The sequence below is a fragment of the Schistocerca americana genome, chromosome 1 (genome assembly GCF_021461395.2).
Source record: "Schistocerca americana isolate TAMUIC-IGC-003095 chromosome 1, iqSchAmer2.1, whole genome shotgun sequence".
Lineage (NCBI taxonomy): Eukaryota > Metazoa > Arthropoda > Insecta > Orthoptera > Acrididae > Schistocerca > Schistocerca americana.
In genome coordinates this window covers 207,274,166-207,301,394 of record NC_060119.1, presented here as the reverse complement: position 1 = coordinate 207,301,394, position 27,229 = coordinate 207,274,166, and the positions used below count along the sequence as shown (strand labels likewise).

Sequence of the window (27,229 nt, the reverse complement as noted above, 5' to 3'; positions counted from 1 at the left end):
AAAATAAAACTTAAGTTGCAAAGAAAATGCACCACATACAACAACAAAACACAGTGCTCATACAAGCGTCTGCCAACAGCAAAATGTGTCAAAGTCTTTAGGAAGACTATGCAGTGTTTCATAACAGCAAATTGCCTCCGATGAGCGTGACGTCACAACTGTTTACATTAGATTCCTTTGAACCATTGCGAGCGAGCTTATGCGCATGTGCTGTTGAGTCTCGTATGTGTAGTATCTTCTCCCGCTTCTGGCGGAGGATGCTAAGTTCACCCAACCTGGATATGATGTGACGTCATTATGACGTATATACGCTTTAGTCGATTAACACACCTATCGACTTTTACGAACGTTCGAGATTCTAAACTGTCGTCAGCTAGTGGCTTGTTTTGACACGTGCGATTCTGAAAACAGCTCAGTGTGGTAGCGTATATGTATTTCGCCAAAATAAAAGAGCTGGATATTAATAGAAATATTCCTGACCGTGGCCTTGAAAACACCACGTAAAAAAGTGAAGTCTTCTTATGTCTCGACCAGATTAGATTGTGTGATTGTTGTATTGAATGCTTACGCCGAAAATAATATTTATTTATTATCAACATTTTAGTTTGGTTTCATACAATGTCAGTACATATTAGATTGTAGCAGCATACTCTTGCTGACTTTTTTTCTTAATTTATATAGCTGAAAGAGAACTCGTGCAAGTTTGTTAGCTAAGTAATTTATATGTCTATCCCACGATAGTCTTTTATTAACCATGATTCCAAGTAATTTTACACTCGGACAGGTGCCTTAGTGTCCAGTAATGACTGATGTGTAGAATGATTGAATTTCGAACTTAAAAAGAAAAATATGAGGCATTGTTGAAGAAAAATCGTCGACCGGAGATGATATACAAGGGGAAGTGGATTTCTCAATGTAATCTTAATCAAAGGCTAGTGTCTAGTACTGATTGACGTATGAAATGATTGAATGCAGTGTCAAAGCATTCCATGGTGGTAAGCTTTTCTCTCATTAGTCTCTCGAATGGTGAACACATAATTAGAGACGAACAAACGAAAAACAACGCACAGGACACAAACACAGTACAATACACGATTTAAACGCAAAAACATTTAAACGAATGGCGCAGAGCACAGCGCTACCATGTCACAATCTCTCGAAAGTTCACAAAAGTCGAATAGTCGATATACGGTTTCTATCGTTTTCGATGTAGCGTGTATGCGTCATAATGACGTCACATCGTATCCAAGTCCGGTGAACTTAAAATCCTCCGCTTCTGGCTACAGAAGTATAGCATTTAGCTGTATAAGCAATAGCAACAAGCAGCCAGATGCCATCCGGAAATATTTTACTGGTGCGCCTAAGCTTCCAGATTGACGTATTTGCAAATGATCACCGTTGTTATAACTACTAGCGAATTCATTAGATTCAGACTAACAGAGTGGAAATAAACGACTAACATGAATAACAGGCAACAAAGATTACGTATTGTCTTCTGCGTTTATCCAAGAAAATGAAATTTTGGCAGAACATTTTTGGCCAGACCGCTGCACCACTAAGGGCCAGTTGTGCAGTCTCCGGCTAGCAGCCGCTTTAAGGTCTATTCTGGAAGTAGCGCGGAAAACGCGTTGTCCGAACACGTCATAACGCCTAACTGGAGAATAAATGCGGGATAACGAAACCGGTGATTGTGGAGGGTTAGTAACGATAACCAGACAATAAGTTTTTACACTGGCAGGAACAGTTACAGAATTAGTGATGACAAGACTGTTAGAAGGAGAAGGAAAGGGGACTCACACAGATGGCGGAAGAATATGACGGTTCCAAATTTATATAAAAATTTCGTACTACTACTTTTCGATCTCATGCTTCAGAAGCTAGAGAGTATGAATGAAATGTGAAACTATTTCCTAACATAAAACCTTTTTGTTGTAGTAGGCCTAAGAGGCATTTGATATTGGTACTTCGTGAATTATATTCTGTCGTGTTATAAAAATGACCATTTGTGCCAAAACAGTCCTGTTTATTTGGTGTGTGTAACAATTGCTGCAATATTAGGCAGGCCTATTTCGTTTTACCTAGCAAACAGTGACAAAATACACGTAAGCAGCTCGAGAAACCACACCAGTCTTGGGTACAATTTGTATTAACAGCTTTTCTAGTGTTAGACAACGACATTTCGTTCTTTCATGTAGCAATACGTTGACGAACTTTGAAGAGGTAACAGATTCTTTCCCAGAAAGGAAAGTACGTCACATAAAGCTGTATCAAGATTAAAGAGAGAAAAAAAAGCTAGGACTTGTAAGGAATGAAGAAATGTGTACTGTCTTGCTTGTCTCTTGTCTTTAATCGTTTTATGTATCCTATATTTAATTTTATGTCACACAAAACAGCAAGTTATTCGCTAATAGGCAGTAAAGACTGCAAATTTTCTGAAGAGTTCTTGTTCTGCCGCTTACAAATAATCCCATCCAGTATTAAATGCGAGATTTTTTTTAAAGAGGGGCAGGATGTCAAAACGGCCGACTGGGAGTAAGAGAGGCACCACAGGACGTTTTAATTTCCACTAGCCTGAATATAGTTTGATGGCATCCATTACAAAATACTACACTTTTGAATTCCACAGACCGAAATACAGAGACGTGCGATGGAAGAATGCTGTGGGAAGAGGCGTGGCACTGCACTTTGACACACTTAAGACCAAATAACATGTCTTACGTTCCCTCCAACATATATTTTTTATGTATCAGACTCTTCAGAAAGATGTGCGCTACAAAATGAAGATATTTTTGAAAATTCGATTTTTTTTTAATTTTTGGGGTCCTACCTCAACGCTCGAGTGAGGGGGAGAGTCACTATGTAATATTGACCCGGTCAGGAAATATCGTAGATCCGGACCTGATGCACAGAGCAGTCAGAGTTGTAGTGGGTGGGTTGTAGTCTCCACGTTACCCGTGTTTACGTTAAGTGATTTTGCTGTTTCCTCTTCGTTTATTGCTCTCACATCAAATGAAAACAAAATGGATTTCTGTGGCTGGGAGCTATCAAGTGAATTAAAATCCATTCACATAATTGCGTAAGGCTAAAAATGCTGTTAGTTTCAGATTTAGTTTCCACCTTTCTGACAGTCAAGCGTTAATCGCCTTTCAGAACGATGAAGCTATTTTTGACGGTTTGTTAAAGAAATTTGACCTTAATTAATCTTTTCTGCTGAGGCAGTCAATTTATTTGAAACGAAGTGTTTAATTCCTCACTATTGGCTAGTTTCCACTGTTCGCTGCATTTCAAATTCACGTTTTCATCTTCTAGCTCGTATGGCATTATGCCATAATAAAGAACCAAACATGAGATAATGCAGTGCTGCTACTCCAAGAAAATTTACATCTGAATCTGGACATAAGAATGTGCACTTTAAGCCCAATTATGCATTTTAGTGTGGTTCACAAAATTCCCATGCTCTTGGAGTATTTCCTAATATCTTGTTTCTTCTATGACATAATGTAAGGTTTTTTAACGTTTTACATGAACGAACGTACGGGCTTCCTGCGTCATCGTAGCTGCGCAAGCGCGGCGACGTCTGTTATCTGGCGCTCTCTGGCAACTGCTGAAACGAATCTATTTCTAACAGGTCGCGGGAAAATGGTCCTTTGAAAAGCGTTACTTTCAAAGTAAATTTCCTTTTAAGCAAGATGAACTCTGTGCGCGAATGTCCGATGAATTTCTTAAATCACAGAGCGTTTGACTCTCCAAAAAACTCAATTCTTTGAGGACGACCATTTAGAATATTTTCGAGCCCAGAAGATCAGGCATTTATGTCATTGTTAAAAATTTTACTGGCACATTTGTGTGATGTATCTTAAAGTGTAACACGAGCAAAGAAGATCAGCATTATATGTGAAAGCTTAGCTTCTCTTGCAGCTTATTAATCTCGGAGACCAATGTTATACGTGAAAGCTTTTCTTATAGCGACACTATGTATATTACTTTAAACCATTACCTTTTCTTATTTGTCTGTTCGCGCTACTTAACAGTGATGTTGCTATTGGCTGACTGCACACGCGTCCTATGCTCTGAATATCCGCTGTCATCGGCTGACGAGGTCACGTGACATGAGCTACGACTGGCTTACAAAGGCGCATTGCAATCTCGATTTCAATCCTTCGGAAAGTAACATGCGGTGTTTGGTGGAATTTGAATTTATAACTTCGCAATACGAAAATATTCAGTGTACATGCTGCTGTACATCGGACATCTTTCCTAAATGAATTGACTGGGTGTTTGTGTTGTCCTCATCATTTCATCATCATTCCTGACAAGTGGTGAGACTGAACTGAGTAAAGGTTGGGAATTTGTATGGGTACCGATAGCCGCGCAGTTAAGCGCCCCACAAAACAAACATCATCATCATAATCGACATCACCATCTTTCCTAAACGTGTTTTTCCCCTGAGTTTCGTTTTCTAAAGTGCCGGGAAATTCTACGCCGATGCATAAAACCACAACCATTGAAAGGACCGATAAGTTTTACAGTTCTGAGGAAAGGTGTGCTGTTACTTAACATGGAAAAAGTGCATTTTCATCCAGGAGAAAGTTATTTGTAACCGGAAATCCGGGAAAAATCCAGCAAAATTTTTTCCTTGTCCATGTATACACCCTGTTGAAGACATGAAGAAACGTACTATGCTGTAAAATCTGAAACCTTGCCTTTCATGTCTGTCTCTACCGGCCAAAAAACAGCTCTCAGAGGAAGAAATTAGTGTGTTGGGATTTGCTTCGGAAGTTTAAAGACATTTCGAGCATATATGGCAAGTCAACTGCGCTAAGTGATCTTGAAAGCAAAATCATACATTTAAGTGTGCCATATCTTAATCTATCAACCATAAATCTGATGACACTGTGGTCATGTCGTGTCAATAATTTCCGTATTAGAAATTTTCTGAAGTAAAATGACACTTCTTCACACTATAAAAGAATATTATTTACAATATTACTTAACCTTAAAATCATTTGTATTGCAGTTTCAGACAGAATGAGACACGTGAGTCACGATTACATAAATCGTTTACTTTATTTCATTTTATTTGGTGAAATGCAGATGTTGACATCTAAGGTTTACTTAGCGAAATTAATTCTATTATAAAAAGCTAGTTCACTATTTTTGGCGTCAGGTGAGCAATGAAGCGGTGGGAAGCTGTCCCACAGTGCTGGCGACACATACGATTCGCGCTCCGTACTACTGACTGCCACGATTCTTCGCAGTTTTAAATCGCATACGTTGGCAGTGGTTGCAAGCGGCACAAGAATTTTCGAATTCTGTAGGCGAGTTCCGAATTATGGGCACAAGAATCAAGAAAAAGGGAACAACTCAACTACACAGTGCGCTAAGCTTGTAGCGTCATTACCGAATGGACCCATTGGCATGGGTTGCGTCCCAAGACTCGAATTTGAGATACGGAAAGTATTCTTCAATCAACATATTTTCAAATTGCTATGGGAGGCTGGGTCAGCTGTCGCCCTCGCTCCCATCGTTTGGCGATGCCCATGCTCTGTTGCTGGGAAAATGAGAGACAATCCAGAATGCAATCCTGATTTCTTGTTTCGTAGAGAGTATCCATAAAAAGTATTCTCGGTTACTGTAATTAACACAGCAACATGAGTGTTTAACGTCTGGAAATTATTGCCAATGAAATATGTGTAATTGGTTTAATTTATTTGTAAAAGAGAAAGATGGCAATAGAATCAAGTATAAATAGATTACAACTGGCACACTTAATGCATTTTTCGGCCAAACGCGACCGTACAAATGCTTGACATTTTCAAGGTGCATTTTCATCTTTACGATGCTGCACAGTTTGTAGTGTGTGCACTTTATTCTGCAAAAGTAATACTCCTTTTCTGCTCAGGAGATACAGTTCACTAAATTTTGTAACACTGTGTGTAATAAACCTGTAGTTTTCGTGGATCACCGATACACAAGTTGAAGGTGATACATGAGATGCTGCACGCATCACTAAAATTATGGACCAGTGTGGCGTTACGTATACTGTTAGACTAAATAGCTTAAACTTTCCATCGATTTTATTCGCATCACAATTTCTCGTGGTCTACAACACAGAAAATTTGAATTCAGAATTCAATAACTGGCGATAGAAATCTCCTTATGAAGACTTAACGGAACTGGCGATAGAAATCTCCTTATGAAGACTTAACGGGGATGCACAGTCTACACATAATCTGTTTTCATATCTAGTATTGTGGTTGTGAATTTCACAGTACATCTTATATTTACTATTGCTGAAGTGATGAACTGTTTTCGTTTACTTTCGTAGTTGCCTCTGTTCTTGTCTACGCAAACTTCGTTTAATTTATGTTAAGATATAAGCCCGTAAGGGAGTTTACCAATTAAGGCGCGTAGCCTTAGGCAACCACTGTAAATTTGGCTCTTCTCAAATCGGCGAATTCGATCAAACTTTCTGTCCTCCGTCGTCACAGCTGCAAGCATTTGGACTACAGTACAACTGCGAAAGTAATAAAGGTAAGGCATGAATATCACGCAACATACGAAACAGAAAAGTTGTAAAATCGTACCGCACATCCATGTGATTCACAATTGCCAAATGAAAAGCGAAATAATGTATGAATCGAGAATTATAGTAGGTACCATATTGTTAAATCGCTTCCAACTGCTTTATTCTATTCCATAAGAATATATTCTTATGTAAAAAAAATAAAAAAAACCGTAGTCGAAATATTTTTGATCGTGTATTATCAGCACTCCCAGGTGTGCAACCGAACGGTCATCCTCTTGTTGATTATTGTTGATTTTCTCATTCTTCAAGTTGCAACGTTCGACGACGAGCATGTTTCCAATATACCATACTGCTAACCTATATAATGAACCAAACAAACAATGATGATTGTGCTGACAACATTACCTGCGGTATTTTACTAATGGAGACTACCTTGTGAACACAAGTAATGGTGTACCCTACCATGATCTGAATGAGTGATCTAATGACTCTGTTGCTATGTATTTTTGAGTTCACAATTTTAGTAGCTTTTTTGCAGTAATAAACGAGTTTTCAGGTGAAAACGGAATTTTTAAATACAAATTCGACTTTCAGTCCATTCTTTTACATGAACAAATACTGATACTCTGTTAAGGAGGTTAGTCTTCATTTTTTGTTTGATAAAGTAGGTATTAGTTTAGTACTGTGGTAATCCAAAAGTCTGCGTTAAATCTATGATTAATTTTAGAAGTTCACAGATTTATGTGACAATACTGTACGTTTAGCCCCAAAACCAGATGTCAGAATTTTATATCTTTTATGTAGTGTGTGGTTAGTTTCACATCATATAAGAAGGGTCGACAGAAGCGTCCGATCCCACGCGTCGGTTTTGACCCGTGACGTAAGGGTGTTGTGGTGTGTGACGTCATGACGGCGTGGAGTTTGGTTTGTGCGTTGGCGTGTTAATAGATGCCGTCGTGTTGTGGTTTGATGTGCCCTCTACTTCACACCCTTAAAGGTGAAATTTCGAGCAATGCCTTACTAAATGATGTCTGCAGTATCCCCTCTTTCACCCCTTTGGGACTGAATTTCCAAAAACACTGGCACATGTAATTTTTTATTTATAGCCAAGATAAAGCTTTAAAAATACTTTAGTAGTACTTTAATAATGCTGTATTTTCAAGAAAACACTTTCACCCATTATTTCACCCCCATAGGAATTAAATTTCCAAAAATTGTAAAACACATGTTTCTTTATTTGGAAAAACCAAATACCAATTATCATAGTTCTAGCTTTAAAATTGCCGTAATAGCACCATATTTACAAAAAGCCTCTCATCCTGTACTTCACCTCCTTAAGAGTGGAATTTTGAACAATCCCGTACTAAATGATGCCTGATCAACACCCTCTTCAAATTGCACGTTTCTACCTCGCTTTGGATTGGCAGTGATGAGTCAGTGAATCACTTATGCCCTGTTTCATCCCTTTAGGTGTTGAATTTCCAAAAACACTGAAGCATGTAATTTTTTATTGCCAACCAAGAAGCCAAATTCAAAATTTCTTAGATATAGCTTTAAAAATGCTTTCATAATGAAATATTTTCTAAAAACATTACATCCCCTCATTCATCCCCTTTAAGGATGGAATTTTCAAAAAAGCTGGAATGCGAATTTTTTATTTTTAGGACTACCTGAGAAGTCACATACCAATTTTCATTGATGGAGATGTAAAAATGCTTTAATAGTTCTTTAATAAGAGCATATTTTCAGAAAACCACTTTAATCTACTGTTTCACTCTCATAGGGATAAAATTTCCAAAAATGGTGCTGAAACGTGTATTTCTTTATTTCTGAGCAACCAAGTACCAATTTTTGTAGTTCTAGTTTCAAAATTGCCTTAATAGTAACTTTTTCGTTAAAACCGTTTGTCTCCTATTTCACCCCCTTAGGGGTGTAATTTTGAAAAATCTTTTTTTAAACAATTCCTACAGCATAAGACCAATGCCCTCTTCGAATTCCAAGTTTCTGTTCTTAGTGGTTTGAGCTGGGCAATGATGTGTCAGTCAGGATATTTCCTTTAAAAAAAGAGATTGCTGAGTTCATAGTAAAACAAGCTCCTTTCTCACAGCATGTCTAAAACCATTCTCCATCAATAATCATAAAAAGATTTAATACAGATTTGAAACACTTAATTACAGGTGACTAGAAATTGAGGCGTATGAAAATGCGGCAAGTGAACATTTGAAATTTGATTGGAGCAAGTAAGACATTGGGAACAAATTGGAGCACCAACAGAAAGCTTGTTTTAGTTAGAGATTTTTCAGTGGTTAACTGGACTGAGAAAGGGTTTTCTGGTGAAGACCATTGTGAGGAAGTGAAATGTGGGCCATAAGAAAAGTGTAAAGATAGATTTTTTTGGAGGGGGGAGGGAGTACGATATTATATTGCTGTGTACGAAGCCCTTATCAGGAAAAAGAAAAGAAAGTTTGACACATGTTAAGGTAGATTTAAGCGCTAAAACTGACATTGGAGGGAGCAATGAACGTGGAAGGACAGTGAAAGCACTTTTTGTGATGGACCCCTTGGGAAACTTTTCAGAAGCAGCAGCCTTTGAACCATTCTGAACCCCTACCCATTGATGACAGCTGTAGCTATAGGTATTTTGTGTGAAGTGTTCAGCAATTGCATGTTGGTCGTATTGCTCATAGCCTCCCACTAACATAGTACTGCCTCAATAGCAGCGACAGGAGATTATTACTGTATGTGAGCAGTGGCGCAAGTCTAAGACAGATCTCCCATTTTGTATCTTAGCTGTGAAACTGACTGACTAAGTGATTGCATGTAGTCCAAACGTGTAGGTAGCAAAAAAATCACCAGGAAGTAGAACATCTAATTTCTTGCAATAGAAAAATAGAAACTTTCATGCTGATCTGAAATTGTTACTTTTGATAGTGCCTTTTTATTCTATAAACTATTTAAGTTTTGTCATTAAAGGTGGTGGATATGTCCATAAGAGTAAAAAACTTTACTTTTACTGTGTAATTCAAATATGGTTGACCAGTAGCATCTGTAGGATGGTAGATTAATATGGCCATTTTGGTAAACATATGCACTCATCCTTGTGATTATTTAACTTCTGTGCATGGCATGGCTTTATTACAGTCATGATAAACATATTGTAATAGCAACTTGCATTGTTTGGTCATACTTGCTGCCAGTGTTGACTTCAATTTGCAAATGAGGACCTTCATTTAAGGCTAGAGATTAATACTACTTCAGTTTAAGTTCACAGCAGTAGACATTTTGCTGAAACTGCCTGTGTCAGTATTCAGCCACAAAAATCTTTGCTCATTTGTGCAGAAAAACAACACGTCTTGCAATAGAAAAATAGAAACTTTCATGCTGATCTGAAATTGTTACTTTTGATAGAGCCTTTTTATTCTATAAACTATTTAAGTTTTGTCATTAAAGCTGGTGGATATGTCCATAAGAGTAAAAAAAATTACTTTTACTGTGAAATTCAAATATGGTTGACCAGTAGCATCTGTAGGATGGTAGATTAATATGGCCATTTTGGTAAACATATGCACTCATCCGTGTGATTATTTAACTTCTGTGCATGGCATCAGTAGGTTGCCACACATAGAGACATACAAATCACTCAATTATAAATAGTATGTATACAAACTTGTTTGATATCATTTTGTTAGTAATCACTGCTAATGACGTGTAGAATATAAAATTGACAAAATGATAAAACAGTAGATTTTTTTAAACATAAATATATTCATTCACAGTTATTTCAAGCAGTACAACTGATTTTTTTCATTAATGAGTAGAGTACCATCAATGGTTGTATTGGAACAGCACGTGTACACTGTTGCAATAGTTACTTCTGCCTGCTAATGCATTTGTGAATATCAATAAAATCTTCACATTTGCAAGATGCATCTTTTAAACCGAGAAGATTTTATTGAAGCATGGTCGCCACAAAAGACTCAGAGGACATATTTCTTGACTCATTTCACATTTCTGAAAGTCTTTTATAATGGTATCACAGAATAAAATCTGTGAGTTAATATTCAGTTAACATAGTGATATACTTGTATTTGAGATAAGTTCATTTCAAAAGAAAGCAAATCAATAGTCAATGTTGTTAACTTGTGATTGTGGGGTGTCACTCAACTTGGAGGCAGCTGTTTCAAATCCAGTCTGTGGAACAAAGTTTCCCTCCAGTATATTGTCAAATGGTGATTTTGCACCAGTGTCCTGAATTAAAGTCCAACTCTCTCTCTTTTGTGTCTCATGGAGTGAGGACATGTGATAATGTTGATGGTGAATTGTCCTTCCAATAAAAATGTTAAAGTTGGTGGCCATTTTGGTGCTACTTAATAGGAATAGGCCACAAACCATCTCCATTATGACATTGCCCAGTACGGCCATTTGGGTGAACCATGTTTATCCTCACTACTCATTTTCTGAATGTGGGACTGATGGTGTTCATATCTTGGTCCAGTGTTCATTATTTGAGTTTTCTATCGTCTCTCTCTTTCATTTCAGACTTCTGTCAGGTTGGATTATGCTTGAAAACCATGGCTGATTGGTTAATTCATCTGTAGCAGAACTTACTGATGTGGTGTCTAATCAAATATCAGCTGTAAAAACAACAAATATTCTCATTTTGAGAACACGAACATGTTCTCTGAGAAGGTGCACATACACAACAATCTTTGTCTGAGCATTCTATAATGCACATTGATTGTGATCAATACAGTAATTAGTCCATAAATTGGCAAGACTGTGATGACTTCTGAAAAATGGTGAACCTAACTCATTGTAATGGCATTTCAATAAATTAATGTCTTATGATACTTATTTCATAAGAAAACACAACTGTGTGTTTAGCAGACATTACTTAGGTACATAAGTATTAGGTTACCGGTACTAAATAGTTGTAAGCATAAGACGATGTTTTCTGTACATTATTTAATGAGCACTACAGGGTAGGTTGAAATTAGACTAAGTTGCATTTGTTATGAGAGCATAATGTGGACAGAAACCTAGATGCGAAGTAAAGTAATACAGTAGTCCTGGGTGGAATACAAAAATGGAAGGAGTAATGGTTGCACATCACTGTATAGCAGGGGAGAGGCATTGTATAGTTGCTGGACCTGTAAATGCACACACACACACACACACACACACACACACACACAATGGGGACAGGGGTGGGGGTAAGTGTGGGACAAACATTATTGGAAACTGAGGCCGTGAGGATTACAAGACCAAGGGATATGTTGTAAGGACAATAGCTCACATCTGTGTAATTCAGAGATGATGATCTTGGGGGAGATGTCATGGGGGAGGGGGGAGGGAGATCCAAGAAGCATGGGTTGTGAAGCAGCCATTGAAGTTGAGCATGTTGTGTCTGGTAGTGTGTTCTGTCATCTAGTGGCAGAGGATTGGAAGAAGGTTTGGTGTTAGGATGTACCAGGATAATTGTAAATTGGTATGAGATTGGGGGGAAGGAGCAAAGGAAGGATTTTCCTCATATCTTGGCATTATGATAGAAAGTTGAATGTCATCTCAGTGGTGGAGGTCAACTTCCAGAAAGGAACCACACTAGCCTGATGAGGATCAAGTGAAATATGTAGGAGAGAAGGTTTTGAGAGTGTGGAGGAATGAAAATAGAATATTTTGCCCCTGGAACAAGGTCATAAATATATTATCAGTGAGCTTGAACCAGACAATAAATTTTATATCTTGGGCATCTTGGAAGACAGGCATATATTTACATACATAGGAGTGCTTTGTAAGTGCCCAAGGATGTGCCATGGATTATTTTGTACATCTTCCTTGTAAAAGAGGAGGAGTTACAAGGAAAATTGGAAATGGTTTGTATACAGAATGCAGTGGATTTGAAATCAGTATGACATTGGGAGAGATAAAAAGAGTATTCAGTAGTGTATAAATACCCAAGTAGTGTGTAAATACCCCATATGAATTATATTCCATATCTATATAATAGAGGGAAACATTCCACGTGGGAAAAATATATCTAAAAACAAAGATGATGTAACTTACCAAACGAAAGCATTGGTATGTTGATAGAGACACTAACAAACACAAACACACACACAAAATTCAAGCTTTCGCAACCCACAGTTGCTTCATCAGGAAAGAGAGAAGGAGAGGGAAAGATGAAAGGATGTGGGTTTTAAGGGAGAGGGTAAGGAGTCATTCCAATCCCGGGAGCAGAAAGACTTACCTTAGGGGGAAAAAAACACACACACACACACACACACACACACACACACACACACACACGTGTGTGCGAGTGTATACCTGACCTTTTTCCCCCCTAAGGTAAGTCTTTCTGCTCCCGGGATTGGAATGACTCCTTACCCTCTCCCTTAAAACCCACATCCTTTCATCTTTCCCTCCCCTTCCCTCTTTCCTGATGAAGCAACCGTGGGTTGCGAAAGCTTGAATTTTGTGTGTGTGTTTGTTTTTGTTAGTGTCTCTATCAACATACCAACGCTTTCGTTTGGTAAGTTACATCATCTTTGTTTTTAGATATATTCCATATCTAGATAGAAGGGACAATCAAGGTTTTCAAAGACCACTTGTAGGTGCTGGTAGCTGTGCTATTGCATTTTTAAACACAGTTTCGAGATAGAGAGGTGTTGGTGGATATGTGCTTGGTGACTAAAGTGCCAAGTTCAATAAGGTTTTCATGGTTGATAAAAATGGTTTAATTTTCAATACATGGTGAATTAGTGGGAGTTTATGGAACAAGTGTAATATCAAGAAGGCAGGTTGGTTTCGGTGTCATGATTTTTATAAAGGCAGAGCCAATGTGTGAGGTGAACAAAGGTCAAGGTGACCAAGGACATCCACCTCCAACAACTATGTGTTTCATGTCGAGTGGTTGCCTCTCTCCAAGCATCACATTCATGTGAGCCAAATTACATGGAAATTCAACATCTCCATTGTCAACATAGTGAATGTTGTGTGTAACACACTGGACTACCAGAAGACTTCCTGGGTATCATAGTAACTCTCAGACAGATCAGTGCCAACAGAATAGTGTAGTCTCTCCAATGTTTAATGCACTATGTTGTCTAAAAGGACACACTGTGGGTGCTTCATTTGACACCTGAGACAAAAAAGCATCAATATCATGGAACACATATTGTCTCTCCCACATAATACATTAAAACAACAGTACCACCTAAAAAATTGTGGCTCCTGTCTTTTGGGACTTAAAGGGTGTGCTGGTGTTTGATTTCCCACCCGTGGGGAGACTGTGAATACTGCCAGTTATAGTTCTTGCTGGGATGGTTGCAGGAGGTGATTCAGAGAAAACAACTGGATTTGCTTTTGAAAGATGCCTTATTGTTGCGGAACAATGATGACGACATACGGCATTGATTATGTGTTATTCAGTCCAGTATTTCCAATGGTTTGTTTTGGATCAGGACAGTTCTCACACCAAGTGAGTTTCGTTTCTTTGGGACCATTAAATGAGCACCTGGTTGGGTGCCATTTCATGAAATTATACAGGCTTTCAGAAGATTATTATTAAGTGGCTCTTAAATTGGGACCCTAATATCTTTCTCCCATTTCTGTTATATTGGTTTGTACGTGTTTTGCCAAATTAATACCATTAACTTGGCAGTGTTCAGTCTTATGTCTTATTTTGTTCCCTAGGGATTTGTCTTTATGTTGAAAAATGTTTGTGCTTAATTACTCAATGCACCTTATATACTATTCCATTTTTTGTAATTGATCGTATAATCACCATGACATACTTTTTAGTAACTTTTATTTTTGTGCCCTCAAGATTGTAGCTCAGCTTTTCTAATTTCTGTACTTTTATGTTATAGTAGCAAAATGGGTCCAAAGAAGAAAGGTAAAGGAAATAAACTGTCTCGTATGAGTGAAGAAGAGAGAGCTCGATATCTACAGCATAGAGCTGCAATTGAGGAAGAAGCCAGGAGGCGTAAACAACAACTTATTGCCACATTTATGAAGGTGCATATCCAGATATTTTGCAAGTCTCTCATGTACTTTAAAAATTGTTGCACTCAAAATATTACAATTAATAATATTTCCTAACATATTCAGGATAATTTCATATTGTTTACCATTTTCTGAAAGTTGTGTTTTGTCAACAGCTATAGATTTGTTAACTGTGAATAATTACATTATATCAAAATTCAGCTAAAGGTTCTCTCTCTCTCTCTCTCTCTCTTTTATTTAGGTGGAGACTTTGAGGACAAGGAGTCTTACCACTAGAGTGTAGGATTTATATGTGCCAATATTGTGGATCTCATTAAATACTGTTTGAGATTATTCATCTTTTTCTGGGGAATATTTTCATTAATAAATTTTAATTTCTTTTTCTGATTTACTTTAATCTCTCAGCTTTCTCTGAATGCACTACTTCGATATGGGCTAATCTTCTGGGGAAATTCAGCCACCAGCATAAAGATCTTTAGGATGCAGAAAAGAGCAATCAGGGCTATCTGCAACTTAAGAAAACTGGAAACATGTAGACCACATTTCATCCAGATGAAAATAATGAGCCTACCAAGCCTTTACATATATGAGTGTATCCTGTTCGCAAATGTGTATCTTTTAAACCAAACTGGACATCTTCAACAAAATAAGCATATACACAGTCACAACACAAGAAACACAAATAATATCCACATGTCACAGTGTAGAACAGCACAGTACCAAAAAAGTGTATCACAGATAACAGTTCAGCTATATAACAGCCTACGCAGCAATTTAAAATCGCAGCAACATAAAACTTTTTTTAAACATAATCTTAAGTCATTTCTAGTGGAAAAATGATTTTAGTCTGTAAAAGAATTTTTAAATTACAAAAAATAGCCTTGTAAACAATGATTATCTATTAATATTTAAATTCAAATTGTCACTTGTCACTTATGATTGTTATCTGTAATTAATTTTGTCATGCTCTCTCTCTCTCTCTCTGTGTGTGTTTCTGCTCCTTTCGCAATTTTGACTTGTCCTATATTCAATGTACTGTTTAAGTACGTAATGAATCAAATGGACCAATAAATGAATGAATGAATGCATTGTACATTTGCATTTGTTCTGTAATAAGAAACAGTTCAATGATGTAAATTTCTGAAAAATCCATGGTTGTGCATTATTATCTTTACAGAACAAGCTTAAGCATGAAGAAGCATTCACACGACTTAATATGGCAAAAATTAACCAAGAGTGGCGTCAGATATTGCGTAACATAAAAACCAAGGAGCTGAAGCAGAATTTGACTGTAAGCAAACTTGTTTATTATTTATTATTTTATTGTTGTCATAGTTGATTATGGATTTCTTGGATCAACAGCACTGCAGATGTTATAATTTTTAATTTGATTGCTCATAAAAAATATAAAGATGATGATTGAGGACTCATAGAGAATAAGAATCTGACAATAATCTATACTGATGAACTGGAATTGTGTTGCAAACATTATTCTAAACTAAATAATTTCCACATCAAAACATTAGAATATTAACTCCACAAATGAAGCACTAGCAATCCAGAGTATTATTAGATGAGAAAGAAGAACTGTTATGCAAATGAAATTCATTTCCCTGGTTGTAGATGCAAGACATTTGAAGATAACTGAGATAATTAAATACTAAATTTATAGTGTTCTTAGCACTGGCAGAAATAATTGGGTCTAATAGCAAGTAATCACACTCATAGGTTTGAACTGTACTTTTACTCATGGTGACATCCGTATAACACGTAAAAATTCACAAGGCTCTGTTTCTCTAATATTAATAAAGGAGATCTTATTGTAACAAATGAGATTTTAACCCCTTAACTTAATACTGCAAGTTATCTTGTTTTTATTATTTTGACAGAAACTTAAAATCATGAGTATACTCGACCAGCTTAAGAAGAGACATTCAAAAAAATAAAACCCAGATTATATTCATTTCAAGACTGATGTTGAAGTGTTCGACCAGTAGAGAGCATCTGGCCTTACATTTTTAGCCTGGCATTTGTGTTTTGGTTGAAGTGGCTACCACTAGATATCGTCTGTACTGTGTGCAATTTTGGATGCACAACAATAAAACATACACTTTCAGCCTCTCTCCTGTATTATGCAGGTAGTGCTTTCAAAAAAGGATAACTATAGTGATCCTGAGTTTGACAGTGAATTTAGTGGCGCAAAAAGTGAAGAAGAATGTGATGTTATTTCATTAGAGACTGAAAGTGATGACAGTTCATCAGTTGAGTGACAACTGCTCATCGGTGGTATGAGATAAATAGCTCCACTGTGCTCCAGTCAGCTCCTCCAAAATTTGTGTTCACGGGAAACAGTTGTGAAATACATGGTTAGGTTTCATAGCTGCTCAGAAACTAAAAAGTGACTTTAATTTTCAGGATAGGCTATTTTAGTCAAAGTCCAATGCACGAGTACAAGCAGGATTTTATTATTGGTGATCTTCAAAATTTTGTAACTCATTACATTGAGCTTTAAAAGCTATTGTTATATGTCTAAATGCAATTTCATTCATTGTATGATATTTTTTATTAATAAAAAATTTTTTTGGAACATAATTTGAAAAAAAAAAATGTTAAGGGGTTAAATAAATATTAATTTTTATATTTCATTTCCAAGTACAGTATAATTGAATTAAACAACTTTTCACCGATACAAAACTTTTCAGTACTATTATGAGTAAAATGACTCACGTGGAATTGATGACCATTAAAAATCTAAGTTTACTAGTGTCACAACATTCTTATGCTACTACTCGACACTTAGTGGTGTCCTGACAGTTTTTGAAGCCCTGCACTGAAAGGTCTTGGTTTCAAGTACACAACAACTACACAGCTTATAAAAAATACAAATTACTTTCCTTTGATAGATTTATTCAGCAAAGAATTGAAGCATAGTAATATATGATGAATGAGAAGATGTAACCAACACACACACACATACACACACACACACACACACACACACACACACACACACACACACACAAACACCATATCTTTCTCCTATGAGTTGTTGGGTGTATTTTGTTTTATTTTATTTTATTTATTTATTTATTTATTTTTTTTTTTTTTTGACAGATATTTGGGATTTGGTTTTTGTGTTGTGTAGCTTGAAAGAGTCCAAACAAACACTATTAATCATGTTTTTTCCACAAGAAATGTTGGTTATTTTCCTCATTACAAACTCTTTTTATAAGTGGAATGTTAAGTGGATGTTAAATAGAGCAGTCTCAAATTACTCTAGTGGGATATGCAGTTTAATGAAATGTATCTAAAAGGACAGCAAAACAGAAGGAATAATCAGTACTTCTGCGGCGAATGACTACAGCTGCTGAAGACTGTGACATACAGAAAACACAAAATGGTTCAATATACAAGATGTGCCATGTCAAGCCATCAAGGTATGGTCAGCAACTCTGTGTCACATGAAATGTCATATTTATTTGGACTAATTCAGTATACTTGGTGCAAAAACAAAATTGCAAATATCTTCAGAAACATAAGAGGAAATGTGTGTGATAACTCATATGAGAGACACCTTTTATGGCATCTATAATCCCTCCTGCATGAATGGAGTGTTGACTTTTTAGCAAATAGGAGATAGTCAAGTTGAAAAAGTGCACCACAGGAATACTAGTAAACTGGGTGATCATATAATGTGCAGTCATAATATTAAAGTGGATGACATTAAAAATGGGCTCTCAGGGGGTTCAGAGGTCCATCCCTGTTCCTAATCTGTATAAATTACTATTCAATAGCTCGGTGAAGTACTGTTCAAAAACTTTTAATGTCTGCTCATGTCACAAGCTTATTAATCAGGTCCTAAACTCAACCACACCAGGCACATTGCCGACAATAGCTAAACAGACCTGCAACTGGTTCAGAGTGAATGGTCTAGGTCCTAATCTCACAAAGATTGTTACTGAGCAATGTCATACACATAAAAATCGTATGATTGAATCAGAAACACAATTCAATGGTTGTGTATTAAATGATCATGATGTGAAAATTTCTTTTGGATCGTGCTGGATAACAATCTGAATTGAAGAAAAAAAAGGTTCTGACATGTAAATGGAAGGCCAGAGTGCTACTGTATTTAGTATACTTACATTTCCTGTTATTTTGTGGGATTGTTTGCTGATACAGTGCAGTAAGGCAAAGAAAATATTCATTCAGCGAAAGAGAGCAGTGAGAATACTAGTTGTTAAGAGCAAACCTTTAAGACATCTCTTCATAGATCTGGGAACTATTCCACTGACTTCCCAACATATTTTTGCAATTATGGTAATTTTCACTAGTAATAAAAGTCATTTTCAGTTGAACTGTGATTTACACAACAGCAGTACATGACAAAAATAACTTCGTTTTAAACATTGTCTCATTGTATAGTGTTTAGAATGAGTTCTTGAATTATTTAGTGCAAGTTTTCAACAATATTGCGTCCTGCGAATAACAAGATATTGGAAATTCATTTAAATTCAAATTAAATTTAAAAATAAAGCTAGGGAAATTCCAGGTTGTAATATAAACAATGTAAAGGAAAGACAGATTGCAACTCACCGTAAAGATAGTATGTTGAGTTGCAAACAGGCATAATGAGAAGACGTGTATACATTAGCTTTTGGCCAAAGCCTTCTTCAGAAAAGGAGTCTCTCTCTCTCTCTCTCTCTCTCTCTCTCTCTCTCTCACACACACACACACACACACATTACTGCTATCTGGAGAGCTCATACAGGAATGCAACTGTCATTTAAAATGGAAGCAGTAATCGGCAGAGGGTGGGGAAGGGCAAGGGATAGCAAGGTATTTGTGCGAAACGAGAAGAGCACTGTCTGGTGGAGCATGCAGGGACAAGACAGCCATCAGGTGCAGCATCGGGAGGCTGGTGGGCAAGTGGTAAGTGGGTGGAAATGGGGAGCAAAAAACGAAAGGAGAGGAGAAAAGACAGGCAGCAAAAAAATAGGGTGAGGGGACGTGAATAGGGAAAAGGTGGTAGGACGGGGGTATGGGGATGTACTGTAGGTTGAGGCCAGGATAATTTTGAGATCAGAGAATGTGTTGCAAGGATAACTCCCACCTGCCGCAGTTCAGAAAAGGTGGTGGTGGTGGTGGTGGTGGGAAGGATCCAAATGCTTTGACTGTCTATCATCATGCCCTGAAATGAGGGACATCCTACCTCAAGACCCTTTCCACTCCTCCGATAGTGGTGTTCTGTCCCCCACCTAACCTCCACACATTGTAGTCCATCCCTATGCTGCCCCCAATTGCAACCCTTGCCACAAGGATCATATCCCTGTGGAAGACCCAGGTGCACAACCTGCCCAATCCACCCACCCAGCACTTCCTTTTAAGTCTTGTCACAGGCTTATCATATCCCACCAGAGACTGGGCCACGTGTGAAAGCAGCCATGTCATGTACCAGCTCTGCTGCAATCATTGGATAGCTTTTTATGGTGGTATGACTACCAACCAGCTGTCTACCAAGATTAATGGCCACTGCCAAACTGTTGCCCAGAATAAAGTGGACTACCCTGTAGCCCAGCATGCAGCTGAGCAAGACACGCTTGACTTCAATGGCTGCATCACTACTTGAGCCATCCGAATTCTCCACTCCAACACCAGGTTTTCTGAGCTGCTCAGCTGTGAGTTGTCCTTACAACACATTTTCTGCTCCCAATATTATCCTGGTCTCAGCCTGTGGAAACTTACTGTCCCCACACCCTCCACGCAACAGTTTCCACCCTCTCTGTCCTATCGCCTCCTCCTTGTTCTCATCTCCTCACCCTCTTTGTGTGCTGTACTGTTGTTCTTTCCCCTTCCCCTCTCCACTCCTTTTTTGCTTCCCATCCCTCCCCCTCCCTCTCCTTCCCACCTCCCTGCCCACAGCCTCTCAATGCTACGCTTGTTGGCAGTCCAGTTTGTGCACGCTTCTCCAGACAGCACTCTTTTCTTCACACCCCAACCCTGCCACCCTTTACCCTTTCCCGCCCCTCCAGATCATTGCTTTCATTCTACATGACAGTTGCATTCTGGTACGAGCTTCCAGAGCTGGCAGTCATGTGTGGGCGAAGTGTCCTTATGTGTGTGAATGAAAGTGTGTGTGTTTGTGTGTGTGTTTCCTTTTCCGAAGAAAGCCAGATGAAAGCTTACGTGTAACTGTCTTTTCATTGTGCCTGCCTGCAACTCACCATGCCATTTTTATAGTGAATAGCAATCTATCTTTTCCTTATATTGTTAAAATTAAAAATAATCATTATTAGATTCCTGTTTGCTGTACGACAAGTAACAGTGTTCATTGTAAACAAGATTCTGTTCCAATGGCACATAGTTAAATGTTGTTCTACACTTAGTACTAATATGAGTATTGATGAAACTTGAAATGGTCAAAAATGAAAGTTACAGCAATCCTGTGATTATATGTAGAGAATTTATACCAGCCTTTGATGGCACAGATTTTTAAAATTTGATTACTAGTTTCAATCGTTTATGTTCATCTTCAAATCAGTAGGTGTGTTAGAAAAAATTTTATGTTTTTTATACCATTAATAATCAAATAAAAAACCTTGCTTGAGGTAAGCAACAGCTATGAAAATATAAATGAAGAAACAACATATATTTACAAATAAACACTTCCCTGTTAATTTCAGTATGTTATTTGTTTACTGAATAACAACAAATAGTTTGTAATAGTTTACTGGTAGTTATTTATTAATATAGTTTCTAGCAGTTGTTTCACTTAATTACTGTATATTTATACTCATTTTACATCTCTGAAAGTTCTATCTGAGATTTGATGTTTGGAATATAACAGATGAAAAGTTGTCCACATCCTCCATGAAGACAATTTAGATACTGGGAAGCTGAAAAACAGTATATAATAGTGTCTTATTAGTCAGTCCTCATATAAATTATACAGCTATGTGAATTCTATGATTTTAGATTTCTTTTAGTAGTGAGGAACAGTATTTGTAGAAAAAAGCCACATTTACAGCATGTATATTTATTTGTTTTTACTTTATGTGTTTCCTGCATTAACAGAAAATAATTTAGATCTTTTATAGTGTTCTAAGCAACACTGTTTCCAGAAAAAAACAAGCCACTTTTCCAGCAGTGTGTATTAATTTGTCTTGCTTTATTTGTTCCCTACATTAATATAAATATCATGCACATCCCAGTAGGCAAACAATTTACTTAGAGAAGGTATAGATTTTTAAAGTAACAGTTGTCACAGGTTTGTAACAACTACATTCAAAGAAATTTTACATATGAAGAGAGAAAACCATTAGCTTTAAGTGGAGAGCAGACTAATATTGGTGACATTTGATTATCTCTACAATGTATGCTGAATAAATAAAGGAATTACAGCAAACAATGTGACATACATAAGAAGTACAATAGCTGCTCCATCATATGTCTACACCAGTTAAATTGAGTATTTTGTTACTGATAAAGCCTTTGAACATAGTAGCAAGAATCTGGGTACTGGTTTTGCCCATATGAATGTTTGAATACCAATACCAACACAAGCTATTATTATCTCCTCTAATGATGTTCTCATTGACAGTAGATTAAATAATGTTATTATGTCTTGCAGTTACAGACAAGGACACATATACTACCAAAAGAAGTCAAATTGATTGCTCCATTTGCAGTGAATAATTTATCCAATTTACTGGGTCATACTGCTAGCTGCAGGCAAAAAGGTGGTGTGTGTCTTGTGGATCACCACAGTCTCTGGTCATCCTTCCACTAAGAGATTATCAGAACTTTTTTTCACTTCAGTTCCAGTCTACTTGGTGTCTTTCATAACAAAGAAAGTGTTGTGGTTGGTGGCCAGTTCTCCATTGATATTCTCAGATTTACATAATACTTTGTCAGAGCTGTACTCAGTAGGACTTTGAAAAGAGTAAATGGCATATGAATTATTGTCTGCAAGAACCTATTTCTTTATCTGAAGCTAGGACATTTATGATCCACAGCCAAGCAAGGTGTCATATTCATGCTTCATCTTCTCAAGTGGTGCAGCTGTCTGTAATCTGTTATCTGCAGATGCTTTTACCATAAGAAAGTGTATCAATTTATGAGTTGGGAATGGCAGTCTTGCTGAAGTAGTGGCAATATGTTTAGCATGGGCGGATGTTTTCCAGACAAGTGCTGCAACTGCTCAAGGAAGAATACAAAAGAGAGCTGGTGTATGCACCCAGGTTGCTCACTTTTAGGCTACATATCCATGCAGTGAACTTTGAATATGTGGGTATGTTCAAGTTTATTCTGAAGTAATTGGCTATGTAATAAAGGGACAACAGCTGTCCACTTCAGCTGTATTTAATGTTTTGTTGGCTTTTTTATTTCTCCAGTTGTGGGTACATGTCTATTTTGTTAAGTACTTGTGTATTTAGCTACAGTAGGGGATTTAAATGGTTTTCTTCATAATAATACATGAATTTTCAAGTGTTATCGACAGCTTCATTTCACTGTTCAAATGTTTGAGCTTGGGTAGCTACTGCAGCATCATCTGCTTGGATAAAATATCTTGTGTTGTGTCTAACTGTAATTGCTCACCCATTCATTCACAGTCAATGAGTGGAGAATAGAATAGGGATCTTACTGTTTTGCCAAAGCAGTGACAATATGTCTAGCATGAGCAGAATTTATCCAGAAAATTCCATCATCAAGGAAAGGCATCAGGGATGTAAAACTAGTAGAGTTATAAATTAACAAGCAGAAGTGGATACTGCAGGCTACTTCTGTGAAGTACACAGACAATAAATTATGAATACACTAGTAGTAATGGAAAATTGTTCAGAATTTTATTCTTGTGTATGAGACAGATTTGGAAAATGGAAAATACCTGCCAAAGCAAAGATCATGAAATAAAAATCATATTATGTGCAAATTTTGACCTATGGATTGGACTACTGGATTCTGACAAAGAAAAATCTGAGCAGAATATAAATGACAAAGATTTGCTTCCAACGAGGGCTCATGTGTAATATGAGAAGGGAAAGCAAAAGAAGTGAAACAATTTGAAACATCCTTCAGATCAGCCCCCTAAAAGAAATTATGGAGAGAAGTAGACTTTAATGGTTTGGCCACATTAAAGGAATGAGACAAGAAAGACTTCCAAGAAGGGCTCTAGAATGGACAGAACCTGGAAAAAAATCAATTAGAAGACCACAAACAAGAGGGAGAGACTAGGTGAAGGAGGGTGTGAACCAAAGGTGACTGCAATGAGAGGAAATGCTGAACAATGTACTGTGAGAGAAAAGAGAAACTTGGAAGAGACTCTGTGAATAACCTACATAAGCAGAAACTCTGTGTGCTACTGTGAATTCCTATTTGCTGTATACCTTGCTGTGTGTTTCACAGAGGAAATAATTAATTAAGTTTCGTATACATAAAGGCATGGCTTTGTCTCATCCCAGACTACCTCCATTTACAAGCTGTTGTTTAAGTAAAAATTTTAAAAAAAATGCATCTCAGAGATGCTCCACAACCAATGTTATTGGACAGGAGCCATTGATGATAGGTTGTTAATCATCATTTATGTTTATTATACTGTGGCAGATTACTTTAGTATACCATCTACACATTACAGGTAATGTGGAATCAAAAGCAAGTTTCATAATTTTCAGAATAATTTTACAGGCCCTTTGGGAGTCTTTTCAACATGTCACCAGCTACAAGACACAAGTTATGGAAAATCTTTTAAAAGATATGGAAGATGCAGCTGACCAGTATAATAGAATATTACAATGCCATACAGAAGCAACAGACAGATTGCTCCGTAAGTCTCACAGAATATTTTGTTTTTATTTGAATTTTACTACTTTTTAACTATGCAAGCATTTTTGTGTGTTTGCAACTCTAAAACAGTCTACATTAATACAAAACCATTAATACACAAAGTTATCAACAACTTATGTCTTCAAACCTGCTAAAACTTGGCAAACAGGGTGGCAATTACTGAACTGTATGAAATAAAATTGTCATAACCTCTGAATTGTTTGCATTAGGATGTTCAAACTGCATGATTGGCCACAAAGCATGGTGGAAATTAATTTGATGTGAATACTGTTTGGTTTAGTGATGAAGCTCACTTTCATTTGGATGGGTTTGTCAATAAGCAAAATTGGCGCATTTGGGGGACTGAGAATCCACATTTTGCGATCGAGAAGTCTCTTCACCCTCAACAGGCAACTGTGTGGTGCACAATGTCCAGTCATGGAATAATCGGTGAGATATTCCTTGATGGCGTGGTGACGATCAAATGATATGTGAAGGTTTTGCAAGATGACATCATCCCCATTATCCAAAGTGACCCTGATTTCAACAAGACAATGTCCACGCAAGATGGAGTTTGATCCTATTGAAGCAGGAGAGTGATTAATGTCCTGGAGAAGCACTTTGGGGACTGCGTTCCGGCTCTGGGTACGCAGAGGCCATTGCCTTACACCTACATTGGCTGCCATATTCTCCAGATATGAACACGTGCGACTCTTTTTTCTGGGGCTGTATTAAAGACAATGTGTACAGCAGTAAACCCGAAAACATTGCTGAGCTGAAAACAGCCATCAGTGGTCCGACACTTCAGTGAGTCATACAGAATTTTGCTATTCATCTGTGCCATATCATTGCCAATATAGCATCCATATTGACCATGTCATCACCCAAATCCAAATATCTGTAGAGACATTTTCATGTTGAATAAAGCATGTGCATGCCATAGTTTGTAACTAATGTATGTTTTTTTTGTATGGTTCAATAATTGTCACCCTGTATATATCACGAGGTTCTTTTTTAAAAAGGTAACCTTTAACAGTGCATTGAGGGCTGAGAATAGTATTCTTTGTGATCGTACATCAGAGCTGTTGTCATATCGTCAATTTTGTCTTTATTACCAGCCATTGTGTTACATATTTTAGTCTGACAGCAAAGCTTTTAGTTATACTTGTATTATTAAATTATTTCCGAATAATTTGTTCTTCCATATTTTAGAGATTCATGAAGCACGGCTATCTCATTTGCATAACATTTATTTGGAGGAACGTAAGTCACTGCTACAAGCAGCAGAAAAAGAGAGGTGTAAAATTCAAGAAACAGCTAATGCTGAAGAAGAATATTTACGTGTTCTTCTTTATGGATTACATGCTTCAATGGATAAATTCAGTAAAGAGGGGATAGCTAACCAGATGGCAAAAGTTGATGAACGCAGGAATAATGTAAGACATTAATGAAATAATATACGCTTGATTGTTGGAATTGCATGCTTTTATTAAACATATATTAAAGTGACAATTCCTGTAGCTTTATAGAATATCAATTTAAATATTAATATAATAGAGGGAAACATTCCACGTGGGAAAAATATATCTAAAAACAAAGATGATGAGACTTACCAAACAAAAGCGCTGGCAGGTCGATAGACACACAAACAAACACAAACATACACACAAAATTCAAGCTTTCGCAACAAACAGTTGCTTCATCAGGAAGAGGGAAGAAGAGGGAAAGACAAAAGGATGTGGGTTTTAAGGGAGAGGGTAAGGAGTCATTCCAATCCCGGGAGCGGAAAGACTTACCTTAGGGGGCAAAAAGGACAGGTATACACTTGCACACACGCACATATCCCATTTAAATATTAATTTAAATATTAATTTAATATTAATTTAAATATTAATATATAAATTTATTTTGTGGACTTTTATGTGCAATAAGTTTTAGAGGTGATGCTTGTAAAGAAGCTATAAGAATGAAGAAAGTGATGTGCTCTAGCCAATTTTTAATATTGCACTTGCAGCAATGTACTTCGTCAGGAGTTGTATGATGTGGAGTGTCAGGCATAGTGCAGATAAACTTGGGTGATAGTGAGGCTGTGGTCTAAGGATAGTGTCTTTAACAACTGATCCAGAGGTCTTGGGTTCCAGGTTTAATACCAGCCAGTGCTTCGATTCCAAATAAAAACCATCAGCTGTGACAGCCAAAAACTGTCAATATAAGGGGTCATTTTCTTTCTAACAATAACCTTGTCATGGAAAATTGTCTTTACAGGTAGAAGGATCAGAAATAAACAACAGCATTAGGAAGGCATCACATTAAAGACACATAAAATGTGTCTACAAGATGTGCAGTATTCCAGAAATGAACAATTTCTTAACAGTAAATTCCAGAGTTAAACCAATGTTTGAATCTGTGGATGGGGTCTGTCTTGGAGGAGATTATCAGAAGGAGGATCAATAAGACCAATATTCTACAAAACAGAGTATAGAATGCTAAGATTCTGAGTTTTGTAGGGGAACTTAATAATTAGCAAACTGGACTCACAATCAGAAGGTCAGTTGTTCAAATCCCCATCGTGCCATCCAGATTCATTTTCTGTGAGTTCCCTAGGTCACTGAAGGCAAACGTCAGGATAGTTTCTTTCAAAGAGGCATTGCCGATTTCCTTCTACATCCTTCCCTTATCTGGGCTTGTGCTACATCTCAGATTACCTTGTTGTTGATGGGATGTTCAACTCTAATCTTCCTCCCTTTTTTTAAGGTCTGGGGTGGCCATAGAAGACAGCAGAAATCATTCACATGAGAGGATGACACAAACATACCATCGTTTTACTCTCGTATAGCCTTTTCATGGAGAACATAGGGCATAGAGAAACAACTG

At 37.1% G+C, this 27,229-nt stretch overlaps 1 protein-coding gene across 1 annotated transcript in view; it reads left to right on the top strand.

Annotated features, from left to right (window-relative positions):
• The first annotated feature begins 6,218 nt into the window (after positions 1–6,218).
• The window catches only part of LOC124621493 (dynein regulatory complex subunit 2-like), a 54,027-nt gene continuing 33,016 nt past the window's right edge, over positions 6,219–27,229 (top strand). Inside the window, exons 1-5 of the mRNA XM_047147145.1 lie at positions 6,219–6,534; positions 14,398–14,545; positions 15,711–15,824; positions 24,218–24,356; positions 25,568–25,791. Coding sequence (XP_047003101.1) covers positions 14,405–14,545; positions 15,711–15,824; positions 24,218–24,356; positions 25,568–25,791 — 618 coding nt within the window. The 5' untranslated portion in view covers positions 6,219–6,534; positions 14,398–14,404. The remainder of the gene's footprint in view (positions 6,535–14,397; positions 14,546–15,710; positions 15,825–24,217; positions 24,357–25,567; positions 25,792–27,229) is intronic.